Here is a 26097-nt window from a genome sequence, read left to right as displayed (position 1 = left end):
TATATGCCTTTTTTGGAATATTGTGTGGATATCAAAACGCTACCTAAAACTTGTCTGGTCTTCATCACCAACAATTTGATGACGTTAATTCAAAATTTTCAGTAGTAAAATTTGATGACATTGTTTTTGTCATTCCACAAATTTGGAGATGCCATCTCAAAATTTTGCTATGTTTTGTCTACACTCGTGGTTTATTAGTGGATTCGTATTACTTAAAGCTCAAAAAAAAGAATGAAGCATTTTATTTTATTGGTCAAATCAAGAACAGCTTACTTTATTATTTTCGGGAAATTTGGGGAACATAGTAATGCTATGTTATTAAAAACTCACTCGAAACAGAGGCATAGCACGGTTTTTACCTGCAGTTTACCACTCCACGGTTCACACATATCTTTATTTTAACTTCTAGGGGTTATTTTTGTAAAAAAATTGAAGTTTCAACATAAAATTTTATAATTATCTAGAAATTTATCTGTCAAATTTACTAATTTTTTAAGAATCCAAACCAATGTTGTCACACCATGAGATGGTTTGTCTCTTTTCTATTTGCCCTATAACATTTTTTGAATGATATATTAATTATATTGTAAAATTTGATTACAATTAACACTAATTCAGTTATAATCTACTAGTGATTATAATTAATATGACAATTTACATATCAATTGTTTACTTAAAGTTTATAACATTTTGCAAGTTTCTGTAATTTTTTACAACATTTTTGACTACACTTTTCATTCAATTTTATAATATCAATAAAATTGAGTCAAATTTAAAAAAAGCGCCGCACTCTATATTGAGGAGTAGAATCGTTGAGCAATAAATATGCCTTTTATTTTTTTAAGGTCTACAGGGAATAGACAAACGGATTGGGCGAATATCGACACGATCAAAATAAAAAATTACCACAGGAATATGTATAACTCAAAATATTGAACTCTAAACAAACCTTAAATTTTTCAAATCAAATTGCTAGTTTTAAATGTATTATTACTCGTAATTTTACGTTTGAAAATGATATCGTCACACATAAATTATTTTGATAATTACTTGTATTAATATAAAAATGTAATAAAAAGTTGGTCGAAAGCTGTTTCGACAGAACTTCCCTTGCACCTAAAGTATAGTGAAACATATTCAGCATTTTTAAGTTGAGTTTTTACTTTACAGAATTTTGTGATGACGTCATCAAAATTTTTGCAACATGTATATCAACTTGGATTGGTGCACTGTAATACTAAAAATGACAGTATTGTGTTTACAAAATTTTCTGGGAAAAACGGAGTGAGCCGTTTCTGATTTACTCAATAAAATTAATTGACATATTCGTTAAGTTTTTTGAGCCACCTGTATAAGGAAATTTAAAAAATATTAATGCAATGATAAATCACAAGTAAAAACTCATCCTATTTTGCACATTCTGGGTAGACTTAGGAATTTAACTCGTTACTATGGCAATTTGCAATTTAACACCTTTAAATTTCACAAGTTTTTACAAGATTAATAGGGGCAAAACAAAAATACTAGACCCGCCCACCCGCCTTCTATTTTCCCAAAGGATATGTTATTTGCCGAAATAAGTCTTATTTTAGCAAGTACTATCCCTGCCCACCCACCGTTTACTTTCTTAGAGGGTATGTCATTTGTCAAAATAAGACTTATGTCAATAAGTTCTTAGAGGATAGCATTTGCTAGTACTTGCTAAGATAAGTCTTATTTTGGCAAATGATATATCCTCTGAGAAAATAGGGGTGGGTGGGCGGGACTAGTCCTTGCTCAGATAAGACTGATCTTGGCAACCACCATACCTTCCGAGAAAATAGAGGGCGGGAGGGCGGGTGGGCGGGGCTAGCACGTGCTAAGATAAGACTGATTTTGCCCCTATTAAACTTCTAAAACCTTGTTAAATTTAAAAGGTGTTAAATTGTATATTTCCATAGTTACTAGTTAAATTTGTAAATGTGATATTTATTTTTTAACAACTCAGTCATTAATTTTTCTGAGACACCCTGCATAAGCAAATTTAAAACAATTTTGTAGGGGGAGCAAATACATTTTGATTAAAAATGTACCATGCTTATGACAACTTTAAAACATCTCCAATATTTCAAAGGATTCGGTTTTGCAGTTCTTGATTATATCAATAAAATAAATGCACGCATTCATTAATTTTTTGAGTCACCCTTTTTAAGCAAATTTAAAAAGTATAGACTGATCATATTTTGTACAATTTAGATAGGATTTATATGACCAAATTTTGAACTAACGTTATCAATTTTTTGGAGAGAACAATATTTTGATTAAAAATTTATCATGCTTATCATAACTTTAAAACATCTGCAAGGTTTCAAAGCATTCAGTGTTACAGATTCAAAATTAAATTGAAAAATGTTTTATAATTTTGATTTTTTTTTTTTCAAAAATCTGGCCGTTTCGGGTAAAAACTCAATACGGAGTCACAAACTACATGTCTAGGACTATATTATTTCATACAATTTAAAATCCATTTACTATGTGCAATTTTGAACTGATGTCATCATGTTATTGGTGAGGATGGTTAGAGAAATTTTGGTTAGCGGTTTACCATCTACATAATATTCCTAATATAAATATAAAATTTGACAACAATCGGCAGAGTACTTTCGGAGATTATCTGTCTAATAAAAATCCGGGACGGCAGACAGACAGACGGACAGACAAACGGAAACGGGAGACTTATTTCTTCGTACTCTAGGGGTCATGAAAGGTCGAGCAAAAGGTAAAAGTAGAGGGTCGGCCGGCGGACTCGATTACAATACTTCTCAACCGTAAGCGAAGGAAGTATTGTAATGGAGTCCGCAAGTGTTAGCAACCATAACAATAACTGTTGTAGCATTAAACAATAATTTATATTAAAAACTTGGTCGAAGTTTATTTCGCTCGCGCCTGAAGTACTGTTCAACAAATCCCACCTCTTTGAAAAATTGTTTCCGATTTTTGTTTTGTGATAGTTTCTATAAAATCAAAGCCATGCTTGACTTCAATTGTTTATGCTTAAACTTCGAAAAAATTCGTATTTTCAAATAATAACAACTATAATAATAATATACAAAAACACAAGAATAGGAGTATATTATTTTAGGAAAGTTAGATTTATTATACAAAATTTTGAGAGATAGTCACGTTATTGGTGAGGATTATTAGATAAATTTTGGTTTGTGGTTTACCATCTACACGATATTCCTAATAACATATACAATTTGACAATAATCGATTTAGTAGTTATCTGCCTAATAAAAATTCGGACAGTTGGCAGATAGACAGACAGACAGACGAAAACAGTAGATCTACTTTTTCGTACTCTAGGGGCCATTAAACGTCAAGAAAACATGAAAGTAGCCAGTCATCCGAGGGATTCGATTACAATGCTTGCATGAAGTCAAAATTACTTTACTTATGCATTACAACTTCATGTGCCAAATTTTGACAATTCTACCCGAAATAAAATGTTTTTATCAGCTATTTCTGAAACATACCATGAAGATGAATAAGATTGAAAGTTTGAAATAGTTTGAACATTGGATATTCATATTCGCTAGTTTTTAGTTAGACATGAAGTATTTATGAATTATTATGCACGAATACGGCGCTAAGGTAATTTATCGCAAAATACCTATTATGTCCAAGTTGATAAAAGTAGCAACGACCGGCTAAACATGCACCAGAGGTAATATTATTTGACGACTTATAGTAAAGCAAATTGAACTGAATGTCGTAGATCATTTTAGTATTCTCTTTCTCTCTCGCTCTCTCTCTCTCTCCCTTTTAAATATAAAATTTAATTTTAGTTGTCAACAAATCCAACAAAAGTAAATGTGTCAGCCACTGGTAGGTAATTTTAAGGGTAGATATAAATTTGATTATTTTCGAAACCACGGTTGAAAACATAACATTTACTAATATTCCACAATTTTATTCCATAACAACTGCGATAAATTAGTTGCTTTCTGTAAATAACATATTCATCAAATTTGAGCGCACAACAATTATCCACTACACACATAAACCCATAAAACATATCTAAACACCTACACGTCAGAGCAACTTCAGATTGTAAAGTATCGAAAAAGTCGAACGGTATATCCCCAATAGCGTCGGCGCCCAAATGGTATCATACATCATCAAGAGGCGCGCAACAATAACAAACGGATTTCATAAAAATTTAGATCAAGATATTCAACTGAAATCACAGATAGTAAAACTGTGCCATAAAAGCTCGACCCGCCCCTTTCGTGCCTCAAGCCAATCATCTAGCAAGCTTTATCGATCGCTACGTCACTTCCTCACCCACTCCGGCCGCCATTTTACCCCTACTACCGTGAAAGCTCGTAACCCCCACTGCCGCGTGCTCTACAATGTAGATGTTTATACAGATTGAAGCTTTTTTGTCCACGGGAACAGGTGAATATCGACGCTGCTATAAATTGCCTGTTTGCAGTTCCTTTTTGTGAAACATCGTTCCATAAAATTGTTCTGTGCACCGATTTTGCCGTATTTGCATTACGGATATATCATTGACAACGGATTTCGGCACGTTAAAATACATATAACCGTTCAACATAGACGATTTCCGCTGTTTTGCTTGTGCCAGCGTTTGCGTAAATAGCTTTACTGAGAGAAATAGTGAAGGTTTTTTGCAGAATTCTAAATGTCTGTATTTCTCATTGTAATGTAATTTATTTTGAAGCAAACACAATTTTTTGCAAAAGAGGGACGGTTTTGCCGGAAGAGACACCAGTTTCATTTTCGTTAAATGGAGAACCCATACTGAACTACGTCTTTAAAATATTGTAAAAACATCCTGCTTAAAAACTAAAGAAAAACAAGAATATTATTTAAACCAGAGTAACAATGTAACTTTTTTTGGTAAATATTTATAATGCCTTTTAAGATGACGTCGTATACCCTCCGAAGAGGTTGAATAGTTTGTTTAATTTAAGTTATCAAAATTGTTGATACAGCAGTTTCGAAGATTGGAAACCTAGGAATATATGAAATTAGATATTTATAGAAATGTCCGCAGTGTAATAATTGCTTTAGTTGTCACATAGGAACTAAATATAAAACAGTTGGACCTCAGCTTACACCTACTGAAAATGTCAAAATTTTGTTAAAACTGAGCCAAATTGTACACATTTTTTTATATAATTCGACAAGCATTTTTTACAGTAACATGTATTTAGTTAAAAAAAAAATTGAACAAAATTTCGAAAAATAGTACAACGAACATACATACAATAATGTATAAAATAAAACACTAAAGTAATAATCGAATAGATAACATATTAAAGTATTTCCACAAGCACTGTGCATACCTAGTGCTAATGCTACAAGTCAGGTTCGACTGCAATATTTTAAATTAATTAGGAAAATATAATTTTACACTTACATTTGAAAATCTTTGAATGTTTGTGGATAATACTTAAGTTGCGACCAGAAAAAGCGTCGTCAAGTTAGCGATGGACTAGCAAAACTAAATATATTTCTAATCTCTTGTCTACGCTACTCATTATGTGAATTGAGCAAGACTGTTAAAAATTAAGTACCAAAGTAGAATTTTTGGTAGACAGTGAAGTTTGCACCGTATTTCAATAATAAAGAGACAAAAGTTTTTAAACGAAAAACTTTCGATCGGAGTGCTTTAAATAGCGCAAAAAATGTGGCTTTCATCGTGCTCTGAAGCATTTTTTGTATAGTGGTCCAACTCTGACTTCGTTTTTATGGCACTGCAATCTCAATTACCGCAAGTATTAGAAACTCTATTGAAAATGTAAATAACCGTGCCATAAATCATCTTAAAGGCTTACGGCCCCATACGGCCCTGTGTACTCTAGACAGTTGGTCCTTTATGGTTTATAACCGCTGGATTACTTGCGGCAGAGGCCTATTGTGGAACACTTAACTCCTTCACAATAGGATGCAGTCATAAAAACGAACCAGCGGTTGCAGCACTATACAAGTAGTTTTTGTGTCAGTATTTTATTTGCTAACATACCATTTATTTTAATGATGACTTTTTTTAACGTTGCACAGAGCAGTAACAAGTGCAGATTGTGATATTGGTATATAGAGGATGTTTACTAAATATGCGGAAAAATCTAGTGAGATTATTCCTTGGATTATTTTAAGACTTTTTGTTCCTGGATAATTTTCGGAAAGACGCTTTGTATTGAAGATACGGAGCGAAAAAGCTTATCGAAAAAAAAAACATTTTATTAATTCATATTACGGATGTTTAATCTAAAAAACTACTCGTCACGGATCAGATTTTTTTTCATAAATGCCACAGTTATTTCTTATTGTAGTACACACACCCCTCAATTATGTGGTTTCTCAAATTTTCTTGTCCTCCATGGGCCCCGTACATTCCACCGTAGTTTTACTTTACTTTTATCGCCCTGTACTTTTGAAACAAAGCGTCTTTCCGAAAATCATTCAAGGACTAAAGTTTGTTAAATAATCCAAGAAATGACCCTCTAAATTTTTGCCGCAAATTTGGTAAACACCCTGTATAGTAAAATAACTGAGCTGAGGTCAGGTCAGGTCAGGTCAGGTCAGGTCAGGTCAGACCGTAATTAATAAGAATAAAATATAGATGCTCAATATTACAGAAAAATTGGTCGAAAGTTAGTTCGACAGAATTTCCCTCTCTCTTAAAGTACAACAAAACATATCCAGCTTTTTCGAAAAATTACAAAATTAGATTTTGCGAAATTAATTTCTTTTACGAGAACCCCTATTAATTAAAAATACGTATGTAATGTTAAAGTCAATGTAAAGAAGCGTGCTATGCGTGTGTTTCAAGTGAGTTTTTCTTCGATAAAAATTCGTGATGACTACATTAACATTTTTGTAAGTACATCAGTTTGAATAGGTGTAATGTAATAGTAATAATAATAGGGCTGCGTTACCAAATTTTCTGGAAAATGGAGTGAGCCGTTCCTAATTTAATTAAGAAAATGTTCATTTATTTTATTCACCCTGTATATGTAAGCAATTCTAAAAAAATGAATGCAATTAGAAATCACAAGTATAGACTCATCATATTTTGCAGATATTCGATAGGATTTATTCGACAAAATTTTGAGATGACGTCATCAATTTTTTGGAAACATTATGATTAAAAATTTGCCATACTTACAATAATTTTAAAACGTCTGCAAGATCTCAGTTCCTGATTTAATCATTGATAGATAAACTACAATTATGAATTCATATTTTGCACATTTTAGATAGGAATTATTCGGTAAAATTTTGAGATGACGTCATCAATATTTTGGAAAGGATAAACCATGATTTAGCATGATTACGATAACCTTAAAACATTTGCATAATTGCACATGCGTCTAATATAGCCACAAAATTTGACAACATGCGGTCTAGTAGTTTCGGAGATTATGAGATGTCTAAAAAATTAACACAGACGACAGACAGACAAACGACGTATGAGTGGAAACAGGAGACTACTTTTTCGGATTCTAAAAAAAAAAAAACTACCAGACCGATTGTTGTCAAATTTTACACATATTATATCCTGTAGATAGTAAAACGCGAACAAAATTTGGCTAATCGTTACCACAAACAAATCTTCCAACTTGACAATAGTAAATCTTATTTAAATTTTATATAGTAAGATATTCCTGCACTTGTGATTTATGAATCCGTGTTGAGTTTTCACCCTAGACGTACAGGTTTTTGGAAAAAAATTAAAATTGTATCATATTTTTGAATTTTGAAACTACAACTGACCGCTTTGAAATCTTGCAAACGTTTTAAGGTTATCGTAAGCATGGTAAATTGTTAACCAGTTAATGTATCCCTTTATCCCCTCTCAAAAAAATTTATGACATCATCGAAAATACGCAAAGTACTTAAGAATTTATACATGTGATTTACCAAGGCATTATGTTTTTTTACTTATACAGGGTGACTCAAAAAATTAAAAAACATTTTTTTATTTCAGTTTTTAAAGACGTTGTGTATAAAAGCCAATACTTACTTGAAATTTGAAGTAAATATTAAATAACTTTATGCATAGTCAATGATTTATACAGAATTTTATTTACGTGTAACTCAGTACGTGACCTAAAAATTCTATTAGACTAGTTTTTTAGTAATTATGTTGCACTCGTTATCAAGATTAATGCAGTCGTAAAAAGTGCAATTTTTATTATGGGACTACTCTGCAAAATATCGGATATGACAATAACATAATTTATTTTAACATTGTTTTACAAGAGTTTGTTAAGAGTTATTAATAATATTCTTTCTTTTTAGCGGTTTGTATTATTCATTTAACTTACAACACCGACTGTGTTGATTAATAGTATAAACACAAATATTTGAAACACATTCGGTTTTTCACTTTGTACTTCCTAGATACAAATTCATACAAATTAAAGAAGTGCATTATGTATTATATTATTTTTAATTTTTGGCATAACTTATTAACAAATCTTTAAATTATACTCAAACCACTGTCAGTGCAGTGCAACATTTTCCCAACGGCAGTGTGAGTCCGAATTAAGTTTGTAACAAATTTTTTTCAGATAGACCTCATAAATAATTTATGATTTTATTCATTGTTATAATAATTATTTATTAAAGCTAACAACAAAAACGGAACACGCGATCAACACATGAAAATTATCACACAGACAATCGTAGTCAATATTGTTTAGTACATTTGTGTATGAATGCATGTATTTTTTTGCTCCATCTACAAAAGCTAATTTCTTTAAGAACAGTGTAATAAAACTGAAAATTGTATCACACAGTTGTTTGCAAATTATTTACACTTATTATCTGCAACATTACGTATTTCATTATTGCTCAGGTGGAACGAACCAAGTATCTAGAAGTATCTAGAAATTAATCAAAGAAATTAAAAAATTTCTTACTAATATATGACACTTTGTGTTCACTATTTTTGATATCCGTTTTTCAATATGGTAATAAGAACTTTTAATAAACATCAGTATATTATTTAAAAAATATTTAGGTAAAAAAATGCAAAGTCTGGTTATTCAAAGCAAGTAGTTATGATGAAACACTCTATATCTAACACACACATATGTCGTATATGTACTCTGCTATAAAAAACTTGTTAAAACTGCCTTTTATACTATCTAACTTATCAAATGACGAGAAATGAAAGAACATTCCAGTCCTTATTTGCTCGAATTTAATGTAATTAAGCTGTATAACAGCCATTCTCTCGTTTCATTTCAACAAATTTAACATCAAGTGAAAATTTTCAATGCCTTTCTGCATAATTTTCGCAATCTCATAACAATTAGCAATGTCTTGAAGGAAACTTTAAAGAGAATTGCTAAGTACCGTAGTAGCCTTTCCTAGTTACATTTTATCGCAACCCCTTATGTTTTAATTGAGTGCATGAATCAGTAATATGTTTCTCACGTTGTCTTAAAGCTTGACATCATCTGTTCTTGTCTTAATCATCGATCGCGTTAAAACAAACGTAAAAGATGATGCAGCTGAAACATCCAAAGCTTTAAGATTGTGCAAATACAATTAAACCGAATTTGAACAAATAAAATAACTGCTGCTTTACTTAAAATATTTGTTATTTAAAAATCGTATAGATTTGGAAAGCAAGAGGTTCGATTTACTGGATTGAGTTGAACAAGCTCGTAATTCAATAATTTGAATCAAGTGATTACAGGAGTGTTTTCGACACGTGCATGTAATTTCTGGTGCGTTGTTGGGGTTAGGGTGCGGGTAAAACTTTTACATGCGATATTCACAAGAGATTAATGATAAATTTCCCACTACATATCACGTTTTATGTTTCAGAGTCGGATATTAGAAGATGCCTCAATTATGTGCAACTCGTGGTCGCCGAGACATAACGTAAGTTTTATCATTCTTATACGCTTTGTTCATTTTTAAGAAATTATATATTATCATGCTGTTTTACAACAAATAAAATACTAGTGGTGTATTGTGTACCGTACTGCTATATTTATTAAAGAGACAAAACATTAATTAGTTGTGTACAACGAAATGGAAAAATAATCATCCAGACATTCAAAATCAGATTATGAGAGCGACAATCGCACTAATACGATAGGGAGAAAACTCGACGAAAGTATGAAACAACAAATTTAACAAAGAATTATCTAGAGGTGGATTCAACTGAAAATAGATGAAGAGTTATAGCAAGAAAGACAAGCGATAATCATTGTAATTCCATTGCTGCACATTGGGGTAGCTGGAGTAGATTTATCATGGGTCTCAACCCATTTAGAGGTTAGGTTGTACACACCCCATTTATCTCCGCTCCGAGTACAAATTATCCTAATCTGTTAATGCTGCGTCCATTGTTTTAAGATCCCCTCAACTGGCAAATTCTCTCGAAACACACACCATTATTTCAACATCAACAAACAGCAATATAAAATAATAATTATAAATGCATAAATATTTATAAATATTGTTAAGTTTTAGTCAGATGTTACTGCCGACAGTTTATGTTATTATTGTAAAACATACTGAATCAAAATTTTGCGCACTGAGAAATTTATGAGAGTAAATATGTTTCTTACTTATTTATTTCCGCTAAAGATTTCACTGCCGAAGACCCTACAAAAAACGGATTTTTATTTTGGGCAAACAGTCTTAAGTCAAAACTATTAGTCTTACCAGGGACAAAGTTTTTCAACATTTTCAAAAATGAGTTTGTTTTTAATTTTATTATAATTTAAAATAAGTTAGCAATATATTATATTCAACGATTTGCGTGCGATATTGAACTAATCTTATCATGAATGCCTAATTACATATTTTCTTGATTTAGAATACAAAAATGCAGATTTCTCGTTTCCGGCTATGTTCTAGAGGGTGTTGGTCACTTGCGCTCGGGGGTTATTTTAGCCAATGTGGCAGGTCTAATCACCAAAAAGGTCATAAGACACTTACCCGCAAATAGGGGATTATAAGGGTTCTCATTGCTCACAGGTACCTGTCTGATAAGAAGTCTCCTATATTATAGTTCCATGAGTTTCATAATCGAGATAAATAGATCAGCAGATCTGCTTTTGTAAAAAATAGTTCTTACATATTTGTAAAAAATAAGTAGTTTCTCAACGTTTTATTTTTTTTGAAATGAACCTATTGAAAATTTAAGAACAATAAAAATATTTTAAGCTCTATGGACATATTTGACGATTAATAAATGGTCTATAATTGTGTGAAAATTAGATCATTTCTGACCGTGGTGCGCAACTGATCCGCGCCACTTCTACCTAACGTCTCTTTGTTCTGTCTGTCAGCAAAATCTGTTTTTCTTATGTTTATTTTGGTCAAAACACAATTACATACGCCTTAAATAGGAGTATTTAAAACAGAGACAAGATGCCTATTATTTTACACAGGGCCATGGCTTTTCACATATTTTTAATAAAATACCCATGTTTAAATAATTTTTAAAAATACACATGATATTATTACCACAATTCTTCAAATAGTATTTAAAAAAATAAACTGTGCGACAAAAATTCACAATTTTGCAGCATTGTACTTTTAACATCGAAAATTATTTAAGACTATAACCATAAGAAGTGACAAATATAATAGTGTCCAACAAAAAGGTTTAGAATGAAACTTCTGTCGACAAATATTATTCTTATTCCTTTTATCCTATTCTACTTTAAAATACTAAAAGATTATTTAAGCTTTGTTTTCAATAAAATAAAACCAAAGGCGAAAATTGATTTGCGTTAAGCACGAAGGTTATTGACAACGTTTATGTTATGTTTCAAATTTATGTTTTGCTTAAATACCAGATAAATTGTTTTCGAATATCATTGGCATTTGTTCTAAAATATTTTCAGTCTACATTTTTACTCCGTGCTGTTTTTTTTTTTCTACGAGTATAAATTGTGTGTTGAATCATTTTATTAAAGAATCTATGAATCAATTTTAAAACTGTCAAATATATACCCGTATTTTATGTTTCTTGTAAATTTAACCGAACGGATAACAACTTGTAAATAGTTGACCTTTTCATTAATTAGTCGTTCTACTAAGTTAACGTCACCAATTTTTTTCCTTGAGGCTATTTAAAATACAAAGTTCATTTAAACTGGCCAAACGCAAAACCTTAAGCAATAAAAACACCCTTATAAATAAATCCAGAGCCACTAGACATAATGATGAATATTACAGAAAGAAGGTTGAAAATATGACAGAAAACGTTTGCCGGGTTTGGACTGTCAAATTTGAAAAGGGTTACCACGTTTCGCCCACTTTCGAAACGGGCACCTTCAGGGACAAGAAGAACGAAAAGTTAGAAAGAGAAGAGAACAACACTAGAGGTAAATCTCTTCTCAATTAATTCTTGGAGATCAATGACGTTATTTTTATTGACCACAGAATTGGTGTATGAATTTTTTTCTGAAATGTTTCATATTTTGTGAATTTGTATTTACTCTTTAAGTAAATTTCACACCTAAAGTTGTCATTATTATAGCTTTGCGACAGATTCAGCTTTAATTCTAGAAGCTGCGTTAAGGGAATTTTTATTGTTACTAAAGCGAAACAAAGGCAGGAAAAAAATTTAAAATAGGCTACAATTAATTTATAACATAGCGTGGAAACTATTTATGGAATATATTCAATAATTTAGAAGCTATTGATATTTCACAAAAACTTTCGAATAGTTCAATAATTTTCTTAATCCTGCTTTCTTTTACTTCCTTTAATGGAATAATATACTATTCTTGTAACTTTTACTATGATAACTGTACAAGTATCTAGTATCACTTTAAATATTTCTTGTGTTAATAAACAACCTGAACTAAGTAATTTATTATCATCAAAGTATTGTAGAAGTTTTTGTTGCGTAAAAATATGTGTGAAGAACTCAGGGACACCAAAAATGAAAAACACTAAGTGCAATTTTTTTTCAAAAATATTCAATATGGTATTCAAAAATGGAGCAGAATGTATAGGGCATCTACGAAAATAGTCGTAGATGCCCTGTGACTCCTTCGCCACCCTCGTCAACGAATAATGCAGCTTATTAGCGGCTCTTTGTTGTGTTTGGCAGGCACGCTTCTCATAAACAGAACCGACTTACCGGTTTAGAGACATTAGTTATGGTGCTGCTTCTTCGCAAACGAGGAGTTTGGAAAAGCCAAAATCATAAAACCACTATTTCCGTGGGTGACCTATACATGGCATTTTTTTTAGAACATACAAAATATGACGTCACAACTTATTTATTACAAATAAGTGAATAGTGCCGTAAAAACCAGTTAAGACGCCAATTCATCCGTTCAAGCGTTTTTGTAAAATATTAGTAGTTTTTGAATGTTGTGTAATCGACACAAGACGTTTTTGGTTCTCATTGTCCGATTTGAGTTGTAGACGATAAGAATGGTAACTTGCTCCTCCAGCTTGCTCAGCTTAAAGGCGTTTTTGTTTTCACATCTTATTTGAATATAATAAACAGTAGGAGTATATAACAGTAAATTTTTATAGAATGTGTTTTGCTTAACTAGGAAGTAATAAAAATTCTGAACTACATCAGCTTGTTGTCAAGAGATGAGGTTTTCGTGATCAAGAAGAATAGCAAGGCTGAAGCAACAGAAGCTAATACATCGTTATTATTTGGATGTAACGTGAAATTCGTAATTAAAATATTAATTATACAGTAGCTAGGACAAAATAACGTAAATTGTGTACGAAATTATTTGACTGAAAATAGACGTTTTATAAACCGTGAATGAGGAACCAGACTTGGGTTTTACATGATTTGCCTAACGACTGAAATTTTGTATGTCTGTTACTTCGCATTTATGTTAGCAAAATTAACCTTCTTTACTAACCCGACGGAATCAAGGGAGGTATGTAACAGAGGCCACTTGAAAAGAGAATTTCGTGTTTTCAAAACGTTTCATAGCTCCTAAAATATGAAAAAATAGGTCTTCCTTTCCATTTATCTGGCTGCCCTCTGTATCCGAAATGACGAAGATATGTATCAGATAATCTTCAGATAATCTTTCAAATTAATAGTCAGTGATCACTGTGAAATTTTAGGTTTACATTGGTATTATTGTACACATAGTGAAACGCTAACCAAAACTGGTTTGGTTTGTTTAGTTCTACCAAAAATTTGACCATGTTATCCCAAAATTTTGTTAAGTACAAAATAATATGTTTTGTAAAGTAGTCCAAGGGCTATAAGGTTATATGACCATCATAAAAGTAGTTGACCGCAAATAAATACCCCTTGTGTGGTTCGCATTCGCACTAAGCTTACCCGTTGGGAATAAATCGTTTTCTAAACATTTCTTGCTTAAATTTAGATATTTAGTGAAAGCCACCAAAATGACAACAGTGGGTCGAGCTGCAGTAGACACGTTAGTTACAACCCTAAAACCTTTTCTATTGTAAACAACTTAACCTTTCTTGGACTACTATATATGAGTTTTATTTTTAAACTTAAATATGTAAGTGTTTGGAAACAAGACTACAGATAATTTGTTTGAAATTTTGTAAATCACCAATCATAATTTATTTGTTCAGCTCCTTCAAAATGTTGATGAGTATGCAGAAATATAGAGTTATTTGACAATGGTTAAGCTCAATTTTTCAAAAATGACTAAAAAACGTTATCTTGATTTACGTGCTTTATTTATTGACCTTTAGATTTTTTTATTGATGTTTCTGAAGGCTGCTTCGAACAAAAAAGAACTAAATAGATAAGTGAAAAAACTCTGTTCATTTTCATTGACAAAGAGAATTTAAAAAGTCTTAAAAACTACTAAGGATATAACTATGAGATTTAGGAAACGGTACAGTTAGCCATCATTAAAACAGTTTATTTGGAAATATTTTAATACAACTCGATACATTCATTCTAATCTGTTTGAATATTAACTGACATCTTATATATTCATAAAAAAAAATCGGTGGGGTTTTTTATATAGAACTTTCCTCGCTCTTAGAGTACAGTCCAAAAAATCCAGCATTTTCGAAAAATGATAAAATTTGATTTAGCGATTTTGTTTTGATTTTATGATGACCCTCAAAACTTAACAATATAGGCTTTACCAGCCACAGTGCAAGAACAAAAATTGTCGAAGGTTATTTTCACAGAACTTCCCGCCCTCCTGAATTACAATATAACATTGCCAACTTTTTCGAAAAACTATAAAATTTGATTTGCCAAATTTTATTTTTATGACAACCCCTATAACTTAAAATTAAGATATGTATATGTACAATGTTAAAGTAAATGTAAAAAAGTGTGCTACGCGTATGTTTCAAATGAGGTTTTCCTTTACAAAATTTTGTGATGACATCATCAACGTTTCTGCAAAGACACGTATATCAATTCGGATAGAGGCATGTAATTCTAACACTAAATAGTATTGTATTGCTAAATTTTCGAGAAAATGGAGTAAGTCGTTCCTAAAATAATTAATTTTTTGAGTCACACTGTATAAGCAATTCCAAAAAATATAAATCACAAGTATAGACCCATCATATTTTGCACATTTGAGATAGGGTTTATTCGGCAAAATTTTGTGATGATGTCATCAATTTTTGAGCGGTAAACATATATTTGGATTAAAAGTTTATGATGCTTATGATAACCTTAAAATTTTGACTTTAAAGTTTCAAAATTAATTGCAAAATGTTTCACAATTTTGATTTTTTTTTAAATCTGGATGTCTCGGGTATCAACACGGATTCATAAACTACACGTGTAGGACTATGTTATTTTATACAATTTAAGACCCATGTACTATGTATAATTTTGAAGCGACATCAACACATTGTTGGTGGGGACGAGACAAAATTTGGACTGCGTTTTACCATCTATATAATATTCCTAATATACATACATATTATCTATCTAATAAGAAATAGACACAGACAAACGGATAGGCAGACAGACACGTGGATAGACGGACAGACAAAGGACAGACAGTTGGAAACGGGAGACCAATTTTGTGGTAGTCTAAGGGTCATGAAACGTCGAGAAAACATAAAATTGGCAAGTCGTCCGATGGACCCGGATTACACTTGGAAAATAAAAAGACACAATGCTTCATCGACCGAGCTAATTGGCCATTTCGGATTTTTTGTAAAAATTCATAAACGAAAGTACAGGAGTATGTTATTTTACAAAATTTAAATTTAAATTGTATTTACTGTCCAAAATTTTGAGATGTCTTCATCAAATGGTCAGAGAGGATGATCAGACAATTTTTTGTTAACGTTTTACCAAATGACACGATATTAAAGTACATATAAAATGTAACAACACTGGAAACAAGAGTTTCAGAGATCGGTCTAATAAATATGGAGACAAACGGCAGACAGACGGAAAGGAAGACGTATTTTTTCATACTCTAGTAGTCAAAACTTCGAGTAAACAAGAAAGTAGTCACTTACTGAATGGACTCTACTAAAATCTTTTTTGACTGACCATTACAAATCTAGTCATTTTACGTGTCCAATCAGGTCCATGAAGTGTTACTTTTTTGTACTGAAATGTCAAAATTACTTTTTTGGACTCGTTTGTCGCTTTTTTGGACTCACTTCTCACTTTTGTGGATTGACTTGTCACTTTTTTGAACTCCACAATTACTGTATAAGAACACATAACGATACCAATTTTGTTTTTAGTAGAGGAAAAGTAGCACTTTGGTTTTTATCAAATTTGCAGGACTTTTCCTCCAACAATGAAAAATACTTTCTAACTTCAAAATTACTTACATAACTAATAAATTTTTGTATGGCCGCCTAAAAAACGTTGTCTCTACGGCTTTGATACACAAATAACTATTTGGATAAAATTCCTACAGCAAAAATAGTACTCCTCATTACCACTTCGTTTACAGTGTACAGTCTAACACATGAGGATATAAAACAGTGACTATTGTTGAATATTAATAATTCTGGAACTTTGTAAGTAATTCAGTCAATACATGTTTTGTACGGAAAATTACACCATCAAACGAACCAACCCACATTTTTGGAACAGTAACGAATAAAAACTAAAACACAATTTGTGAAGTGCGACGTTTTACATTAATCTGACAATTTAGTCATCCAGTCCTCATTACAAGCGTACTTTTGTTGATAATTCTTACGTATTTACCTCTAGTAAAAAGGAACAGGTAATTGCCCTTGAATGCTCTCCATTGTAACAACATACTTTAAATTCAAGAAGCCTGCCATTGCAAAGAGGTAAAATTGTTGTGTGCCTGTTTTTACCTACTTTACGCCACTTAAATATAGTCGACTACTCTCAAATTTATCCCTTATGTGAGCGAAAGTTTCATAAAGGTATATTGAAAAGGAAAAAGAAATGCGCTATTAGTCCATTACTTAACAAATTGCTTCTCGCCGTCCCTCCAGAAAAGCTTCCATTTAGAGGGCTACAATTTTACGAATCTGGAATCAATTAGCCAGCCATAACCCGTCACTTAATAAAACTTGGCCGGATGTGGCAGTATTGTACCGGAAACGAGAAGGAAAGCTCGTAGAGGGGAACTCGCGAGCCGTTCTCTAACAAGTGGGGCCGGCCTGAATTATAAATGAGTTGTAAGAACTAACTTACGCAGCCCTCTGCTGTTTTTATACTTCCGCGACTCCCTTCCACCCCACGGGCTCAGCGAATTTCGAAATTTTAAGCTTTATATTTGACGGTAATGCGAAGAGTACGGTTGCTTCACAGACAACTTTCCACATAGGAATCCCTTCTTGGATTATACTTATTGCTTTAATAACAGTCTGAGCCCTAATGGTTCTTGATGGAACGACTTGCTAACAGCGCCCAATCATTATGCGCTATAATCGAAATTATACCGAATTCATTATATCGACGGAAACGTAATTTGTGGCAAGGCTCTTTATAGGCGAACCATCGGAAACCACATTAAAATAACTTACGGCAAATATTTGTTGTCCGAGCTATTGTTATCGCATCGCAACTAAGAACTTTGGCAATTAAGCTAAAGGGAGAAGTTTAGCTTTCCGACGTTCCGAAAAGGCTAACTACCAGCTTCATTAACCATAAGTAGTCTTTTTATTCGTCGACTGATATTAATGACAACAGATTAAGGAAGTAAATCATTTTGAACTCGTCATTTTTTAACAACAAACTTTTAATCAAAACAAAGAAACATAACGGTGCGAGTAGAACTCTATATTCCACCGCTGTTGCTACCAAGTTGTGGTTTGAATATACGCTGCAAAGTTTTCCTCTTTGGATTTACCGAAATAAACCTCCGGGGTTTCATGCAAACTTGATAGTCAGTTTCGTATCTAAAGTCGACGCTTTTATATGTATATTCCGTCGGAGAGCATGTCACTTTTGGTGAAAATAAAACGTAAAATTTCACTTATGTTGTCAGGTTATAAGTCACATGTTGCCGAACGGTTACTGCCATGTCAAAATATTAGCCAGGTTTACTAAAACGCACGCAGGTACTGACGTTTGAAATATAAAAAACAAAACGAACTGAAAATAAACATGGAAATTAGGAGGAATTCCTAATTCAACGAAAACATCAAGTTTCTCGAATAATCATAGAAAGCAACACGTGTTTTACACCGAATTTACTTCCTCTGAATACAAACTTATTCACCTTGATGGTTTTGTCCTACTTTTAACTTATAGCCATATATTTCCTTGTTCCTTACACGTAAAATCTAATTTTTTTGATGTACGTATTTGTTTGTACCCATTATTTAAATATTATTATAAGCATACTTTATTAATGTGAAAGTCCACAAACCAGCTACCTTATTTATTTTTTCATAACATTTTATCACTAGATGGTAGAACGTAAAATACTGTCGGCCTCTAATTTTAAGTTTTTAAATAAACCCTTTGATTTTAACGTAAAAGGAAAGTCTTTTATTTTTGAGACGGTGTGCTTAAATTACAACCTAAGTACTATTACATGTCAGCAGAGTGTAATTAAGCTTTCAAAAAATGTGTGACCAGCAAAAAACGTAATCAAACTTACTTCAAATTACTGTTTAGTTAAAACATAAATATCTGTTTAGGAATGCTAGAAATTTGATAGTAAGTAGTATTACTCGATTTGCCGCAACCTATCCGAACTGCGGTACAAAATTTTTCAACTGCTTCATACCTTGTTAGAAAAAATACTACAATTCATGACTGAACTGCGGTAAGATTCTCATTTGGTATTGAGCGCTCTCACCTATATTAGGCCTCTAAGCGACGAACAAAGTTATTTAATACTTAAAATTTTGAATCAAGGGTGGTGTATGTTTTTTAATTTAATTAATAAATTAGTAAGTGATGTGGAGATGCTACACATGTTTCGAAATTTAGTGTCAGTCAATTCACTTTGTTTGTTGTTATGTTACCGAGGTTAAAATACGGGGTGTTTGGAGAATAGCGGATTAACTTTCCGCTACGCTCTTAACAATCAACTGGTGATTCTGGAAAAAATAGTAAAAAAAATATTAAAACTGGTTCTTTTGCTACGTTTTACAACTAAACAACACATTCATTATCACAATAACTAGTAAAAAAACTGTTAGTTAATATTTCTTTCGCCTATGATTATGTTTATTTACTATTTTAGTTAGAATTCACAAAGATATGGTTGTGTTGTTTTTATAATAATTTGATAAAATCCGATTTGACAACAATGTTTGTCTGATATAAAGCGAAGGTACAAATCAGCAAAAATCGAGTAAGCAGTAAAAAAAATTGTCAAAATTTTCAAAATCCTATGTTTAAAATGTTCGCAGTTAATTTTGGGTCCCCTGGTGTTTTATTTTCGGATAAATTTAAAGGAATCTGGTGTTTTGTTGCTGGATAAAGTTGAAAAAATCTTTTGAGCTTTTAGTGTTTTACTTTATACGAATCTGAAAAAATCTTGACTGCCGCAGGTTTGGTGTATTATTTTGGGAGCCCATGGAGATTTTTTTTGTAAATTATTTAAAACAATTTTGGGGGATTTTACTGTTCGTTTTTTTTTGGAAAATTCTGACCTGAACTGTTTTTAGGTTAATTTTGAGGCCTTTTTTTTTCAACAATTTAAAACAATCTTGAGGTTCTAGTTATTCCTGTTCTGTTTTCTTAGAGGGTATGTTATTTACCAAAATCGGTCTTATTTTAGCAGCTATTAGCCCCGCCCACCCACCCTCTTAGAGGGTATGTCATTTGCCAAAATCAGTATTATCTTAGCAGGTACTAGCCCCGCCCACCCGCCCTCTCTTCTCTTAGAGAATATGTCATTTGCCAAAATCAGTTTTATCTTAGCAAGTACTGATGACTAACTAACAAAAAATGATTAAAATTTGGAAACATTACGAGCCTACTTATATACACAAGGCAGGAATTTTGAACATTTCCAGTTTTTAGTTGATTATGCTTTAATGGATTTTTCTTTTGTTGTTTTTGTTTTTGTTTATAATTTATAAATGTCTTCTTAAAATATATTTTTTTTAATTGATTTATTAATAATAATGGACAACGATTAATGACTACTGGTTGTTATTGTTATTGTCCTAAAAAAAAATAATAATAAAAGGTGGATTTCAGTCGCCATCATTACTAAGAAATCAGGAAGTAAGCCGGAGGTATTCTCGCATTAGGTGCGTACAGTGTTGCCAATTTTTCTTTTATAAAATTGTAATCCACATCATAAAGAATTTTTTTATTATTTTCTAGACACCCGGTATAGAAAAACGAACTACTAAACACATGTACACACACATATTAATAAATTGTGATGGTATTGTTATTGTTAAGGAACTACTAAACACATGTACACATACATATCAGTAAATTGTGATGATATTGTTATTGTTAATGACCTAAGTAGTTTGAGTCTAACAAAATTTGGTTTTCCCAAGATTTAGGTTTATAAATTATAACACAATAAATGATATTTCTACCATCTTCCGAATTTATTCAATTGCCATAACCCCCTGTATCCCTATAGGTCGAGAAGGGAGCTCAATTCTGTCAAAAGTATCCATGTACCTAACTATCTGCTATTTGAATAAAATGTGGACCGCAGTTCGGATAAGACCAATTTGCCAGAAAGTAAAATAACTTATATTTCTTTACTTTGGTTCAGATTATTGTTTTAGTTATATATTTATTGCAATCCAAAGTGCTAGAGTAAATTTTATAATATTCTTGAATAGTTTTTATTTTATAGATTCTTTAATCCTAATTTATTTTGCGAACATCAGTAGTAGTTTTGAAACTAACTTGATTGAGTGCCATAGAAGTTAACCGTCTTTATGTTGCCGTTCCCAAAGTTGCTATTTTTAAATACCACTTTTCTAATGAGACATGAGTTATATTTTCTGTAAACTGTCTATAATGAATTATATAAAAGAAACTAAACTGTTTATTGCTCTACAACTAAGTCAGCATGATATGTATATTTTGTAAATTGAAAACTCTTACATTTTAGGTAACATATATACAGTTATCCCAGATAAAATTCCGCGTTTCTATATCTTGAAGATCGTATGGAAATATTGAAATTTTGTGAACGCCATTATTTTTAGCTTGAAGAGAAAAGCTTATAACTTACTACATTGCAAGACGGGACGCACACCTATATTTTTTTAAATTGCAGCGTGACGGATTTTGACAGATCATTAAATTGCAATTATTATTGGTATAAAACACATTTTTCATTTTCGGTCAATAAGAAAATAAAATTTATGAATAAAAAAATCGAATTAGAGTGAAATAAAACAACTACCACTTTACTTTACAAGCAGCATTGTCGTTCTTCGCACTGAACACAAAACTTCTTATTAGTTCTTAACTTGTGGCGGTTAATCGAGTATTACGTGTTAAAAAGGCACAAATATTCCTATTTTATTTTTTTTTATGTGTCACCACGAAAATAAATCTGAGGTCATTAAATCTAAATTCAATTTTCATAATACTTACATGTTTTTCCGAATTAAAAATTTCAACCGTTTTCGGCAGTCAATAAAGAAGTTTTACAGCAGTTCAAGATTTCTAACCCTAAAATTTGACATTACTTTATATTATTTAGAGTTAAAACTAACTAACTAACGTAAAACATATAATAAGTGTTATATATCATTGTAATCGGAATTCAATGACATATCAAAATCCTTTAGAAAAATATAAATTTGGGCCATGACCTCAACGTCATATTTGCAGTGTACTAAATTAAGGTTCCTCTTTCAAGCCAGTAACAAAGGCGTTTACAGAATTTCAATATTTCTATCCGTTCTCAAATATAAGAGCGCGGAACTTTATCCGGGACACCGTAATAAATAAGTAATTTTTAAGTTAATTGTATATGTACAAAGTTATAATTTTAAGAATTTTTAAGTATAAATCTTTTGTACTGTATATAGGATAACCATACATTAATTTAAAAACGAATAAGGATATAATTTCAATTGATATTAAAATGTTGTAAGATCAGTGGGTTTATCAGAACCACTAACAACATTTCCATTGCAGTTTTCGATGGCATTTTGTCATTAAATTTTGATTTTATGGACACGTTAACGATTAAAATAAAATATAATACAAAAAAATTCAAAAAGCAAGCAGTTACATAAAACCGACTTCGATAAAAATGATAAAATGTTTCTTCGTAATGTGCTTATGATAGTGGCATTGCTCTAAAATTGTCTAGACACAACTTCTCTCGCCCTGGAAGCACAATCTAATAAAGAAGTTAAGTTTCCGTGTAATTTATTCCGCTAAAGGATAGGCAACTCAATAAAAATCTAAAGACTGCAGTGTTAGTATTTTTAGGTATCATCAGAACAACTTATTTCAATGGTTGTCTGGTGTCCGGAATGTGTTTAATCTTATATGCCTAATAAGACAAACAGGCTGATATTAGTGGGACATACAAGATCGGTATACCTGTAGTGACTAATCACTAGTGACATCTTCTATATTTCACTAACAAAATTTAGGTTTCGTTTTTGAACGAGGATATGGATTTTCTTAATAAAATTTTGTAATGTATCATTTTAATAAAAACAGCAGTGCTACTAGAATTTCAAGAATATGGAATAAACGGTTTATCATACCTATTAAATTGTTTCTTTCTTTCACTTTTCTAAGACATCCTTTATAATCTATTCCTATATGTTTGTATAGACGCATATTTTTTGAGCTATTGAAGTTCCATTAAAATTTTAAAACATCACTAAGTTTTTGGAAGAGACGAAGATATAAAAATGCTGATCAACTATTTATCATGTGCACAATAACCTGAAAGCGGGAACAAAAGTTTAGAACAATCGGTTTTGTATACTTTAAGATAAAGTGTAAAATTTCGTAGAGCTAAAAATAAGTTTGGATTAATAATTTGCAGACTTCGAAGCATATTATTTTGCAGACTTCAGGTAGGATTTATTTTGCAAAACTTTGTCGAAATAACGTCATCACACAAAAAAAAATTGTCGACGCGATTCGCCAACTACGTTGACATTCTCTCGACAAAACTAAACTGATTTTTTACCATGATATTGTTAAAATAAATCTAAAATTTGATTTATCTAATAGCATCGTCAAGAAATGACAAACTACAGACGGGCATACACATGACAGAGCTACTTTTTCGTATTCTAGAAGCTATGAAGCGTCGAGGAAACATGAAATTAGTCGTTCGTGAAATGTATCCTGTTTATAATATTTTCCTCGCTTCCGTTCGAGGAGTAAGCATGTTTGAAATAACATTTTAAATACCTACATAATTACTTAATTAAATAAAAGCAAAACTCTATATACTAAAAATGCACTAACAAGATCAACATTTACGTTTTTCATAAATAAACATACACTGGTAAAACCTGAACAAATAACAAAATGCGGGATTTTAAAATTAATAGTCCAATTTTACGCTTTGCCGAATTTAAAGACCTCTGATTGGAACAATATATGAAATCTGTTCAGTATATACTAATTAACAGCGAGTCACTTATTTTTATATTGCAGTATAGTAGTTGTACTAGTTGTATAATGGAAGTATTTATTATTTTTACAGTAATCCAGTTTTATATATTTTTTTTTGTTGGAAACTAAATCAATTTTAGACCCAGGTAGGTACCTAATAAGTTTATAGGTGACAAATATTCAGAGATTATTTATTTATTTATTGTTTATTGAAGCCGTGTTTTGTGCCAAGTTTTTTCCTTTAAATAAAAATAAAGAGATGTAAAAGAGAATAGTGAAAAGGCATTCAAACCAGAAGCAATAATTAAATTATGAGTTATAAATCCACCATCCTACTGTAGAATAGATTTTCTCTCTACACAATGACGGAACAGATTATCGCTTGTCATCTTAAAATGTGAAATGTTTCATGTTCAAACAAACAACATCCGCATTTAAAGCTCATAGATTTACAGTAAAGCTGATTTTATTGCATAAAAGAAAATCTTATGAGTCGATAGAATCGTGTCGCATCAACAGGTGAGAATTACGCTAAATAAATCAAACATAGCGCATAGCTTTTGAAAACGACGTGCATAAATTTTTAATGTGTTAAAGAGCAGACGTATCACTTAAGTCCTTTATTTATAAAGCGGGCGTAATTCCTTAACCGGTGCAAAAGTTAGTGAAAAAATCATAAATAATTTACCATATCATTTTATCATAATTCCGACGCATAAATTTTGAAGTAGTCTGGCTTGAGTCGGGTTTACGTTGCTGAGCGCTGGCCTAATTCAATATTTACACCACGATTGCCTGTTGTGTCTTATGCGTGAGGTATTTTTGTGTTTTGTTGTTCTGCTTGCTCGAGGCCTGCTCTAACCGCACGGTCATTACGGTAATTTGCTTTTTTAGGGGGACTTATTTTCGGGACTCAACGATGGACTGATAAGCCGTGCCGAAGCGCTAGCCGCCGTCGACATCAAACATCAGAGCACGGGAGGACCTGGGGGTCTCCCCCAACTCAAACACGACATGATGTACCACCATAGCATGGGGGCGCCGCCGCCGGTTAGTAGGCCGCATCAGGTATTGAATTAACACAACTAGGCTTAGAATTAGAATGTTTTTATCCTATTTATTTTAAATATTATGTGTAAATGGTGCATGATTCCCAATTCACGTAAAAGATGGAATGATAAAGTTGTAAATTATATTCACATTCTGGTCAGATTATCTCTAATAAATATCAATTTTACACTTTCAACAAATGAAACATTGATAAACCGGTTGAATTAATTTTTAATTTGAAGGACTCGGTCGCTATGTGCTGGTTAGTGAATGTTTGAAGGTGGTTTTACGTAAACTCGTGGAAATATCCCTGTTCAAAACACTTAGACTGTGACGTTTTTTTAGTGCTTTCTTGGATGTTACGGATAACTTGCTATACTTAGAAACATACCAATGCAAATTGAAGAAGTTCAAAATTAACTGAGTAACTATAAGTTTTATTCTTTAATTAGATATTAATTTTTAACACAACTCTAAATCATCAACACTACTGTCATCATCTTCACTATTACTATCATCTGAAACGGAATTAACATCGATAATGACATGATTTGTTTGACAATTACCCAGAATCTTTTCTGTTTGCCATGCCGAATCTATGATTTTTTCCGTGTGTTTAATATAATTTTCCCAGAGTATATTGGGATATTGAGAACTTGGTTTATTACATTTTACATTCCGACCATACCATTTCAATTGCATTACAATGACAGTGGTATGGTGGAAGTCTTAGGACACAATGTTCATCTTTTTGAGCATAGTGATCTAAATGATACTATTTTTCGGAAAGTCTATTGCGTACAATATTCAAAATTTGATCTTTTATCGCTTTTTCAGAATAATCTATCTATCTTGTGTTTAACCATGGCACCACTTTTTTCTTTGTCTAACTCTTTCGAGGAATTTCTGCCTACAAAAGCATAAATATAAGTAGAGTGTACTTATCAAAAATAAAATGAACACGAGAAGTCTACTGTGATAAGTTACATTATACATTGTAATAACAGACGGTTCCGGAAGATTAGGTATCAATTATTGCTCCTTAAACTACTTTTCAA

The 26097-nt window shown here is 31.7% G+C and overlaps 1 protein-coding gene across 1 annotated transcript in view; it reads left to right on the top strand.

Annotated features, from left to right (window-relative positions):
* LOC135128439 (inhibitory POU protein) overlaps positions 1-26097 on the top strand; it is an 88069-nt gene that overhangs the window by 38737 nt on the left and 23235 nt on the right. Inside the window, exons 2-3 of the mRNA XM_064055347.1 lie at positions 9856-9912; positions 24884-25057. Coding sequence (XP_063911417.1) covers positions 9856-9912; positions 24884-25057 — 231 coding nt within the window. The remainder of the gene's footprint in view (positions 1-9855; positions 9913-24883; positions 25058-26097) is intronic.

Source organism: Zophobas morio, unplaced genomic scaffold (assembly GCF_036711695.1).
Source record: "Zophobas morio isolate AGI-343-1 ecotype UQ-CSIRO unplaced genomic scaffold, CSIRO_AGI_Zmor_V1 ptg000012l, whole genome shotgun sequence".
Classification (NCBI taxonomy): domain Eukaryota; kingdom Metazoa; phylum Arthropoda; class Insecta; order Coleoptera; family Tenebrionidae; genus Zophobas; species Zophobas morio.
This window is presented reverse-complemented; position numbering and strand designations above follow the sequence as displayed.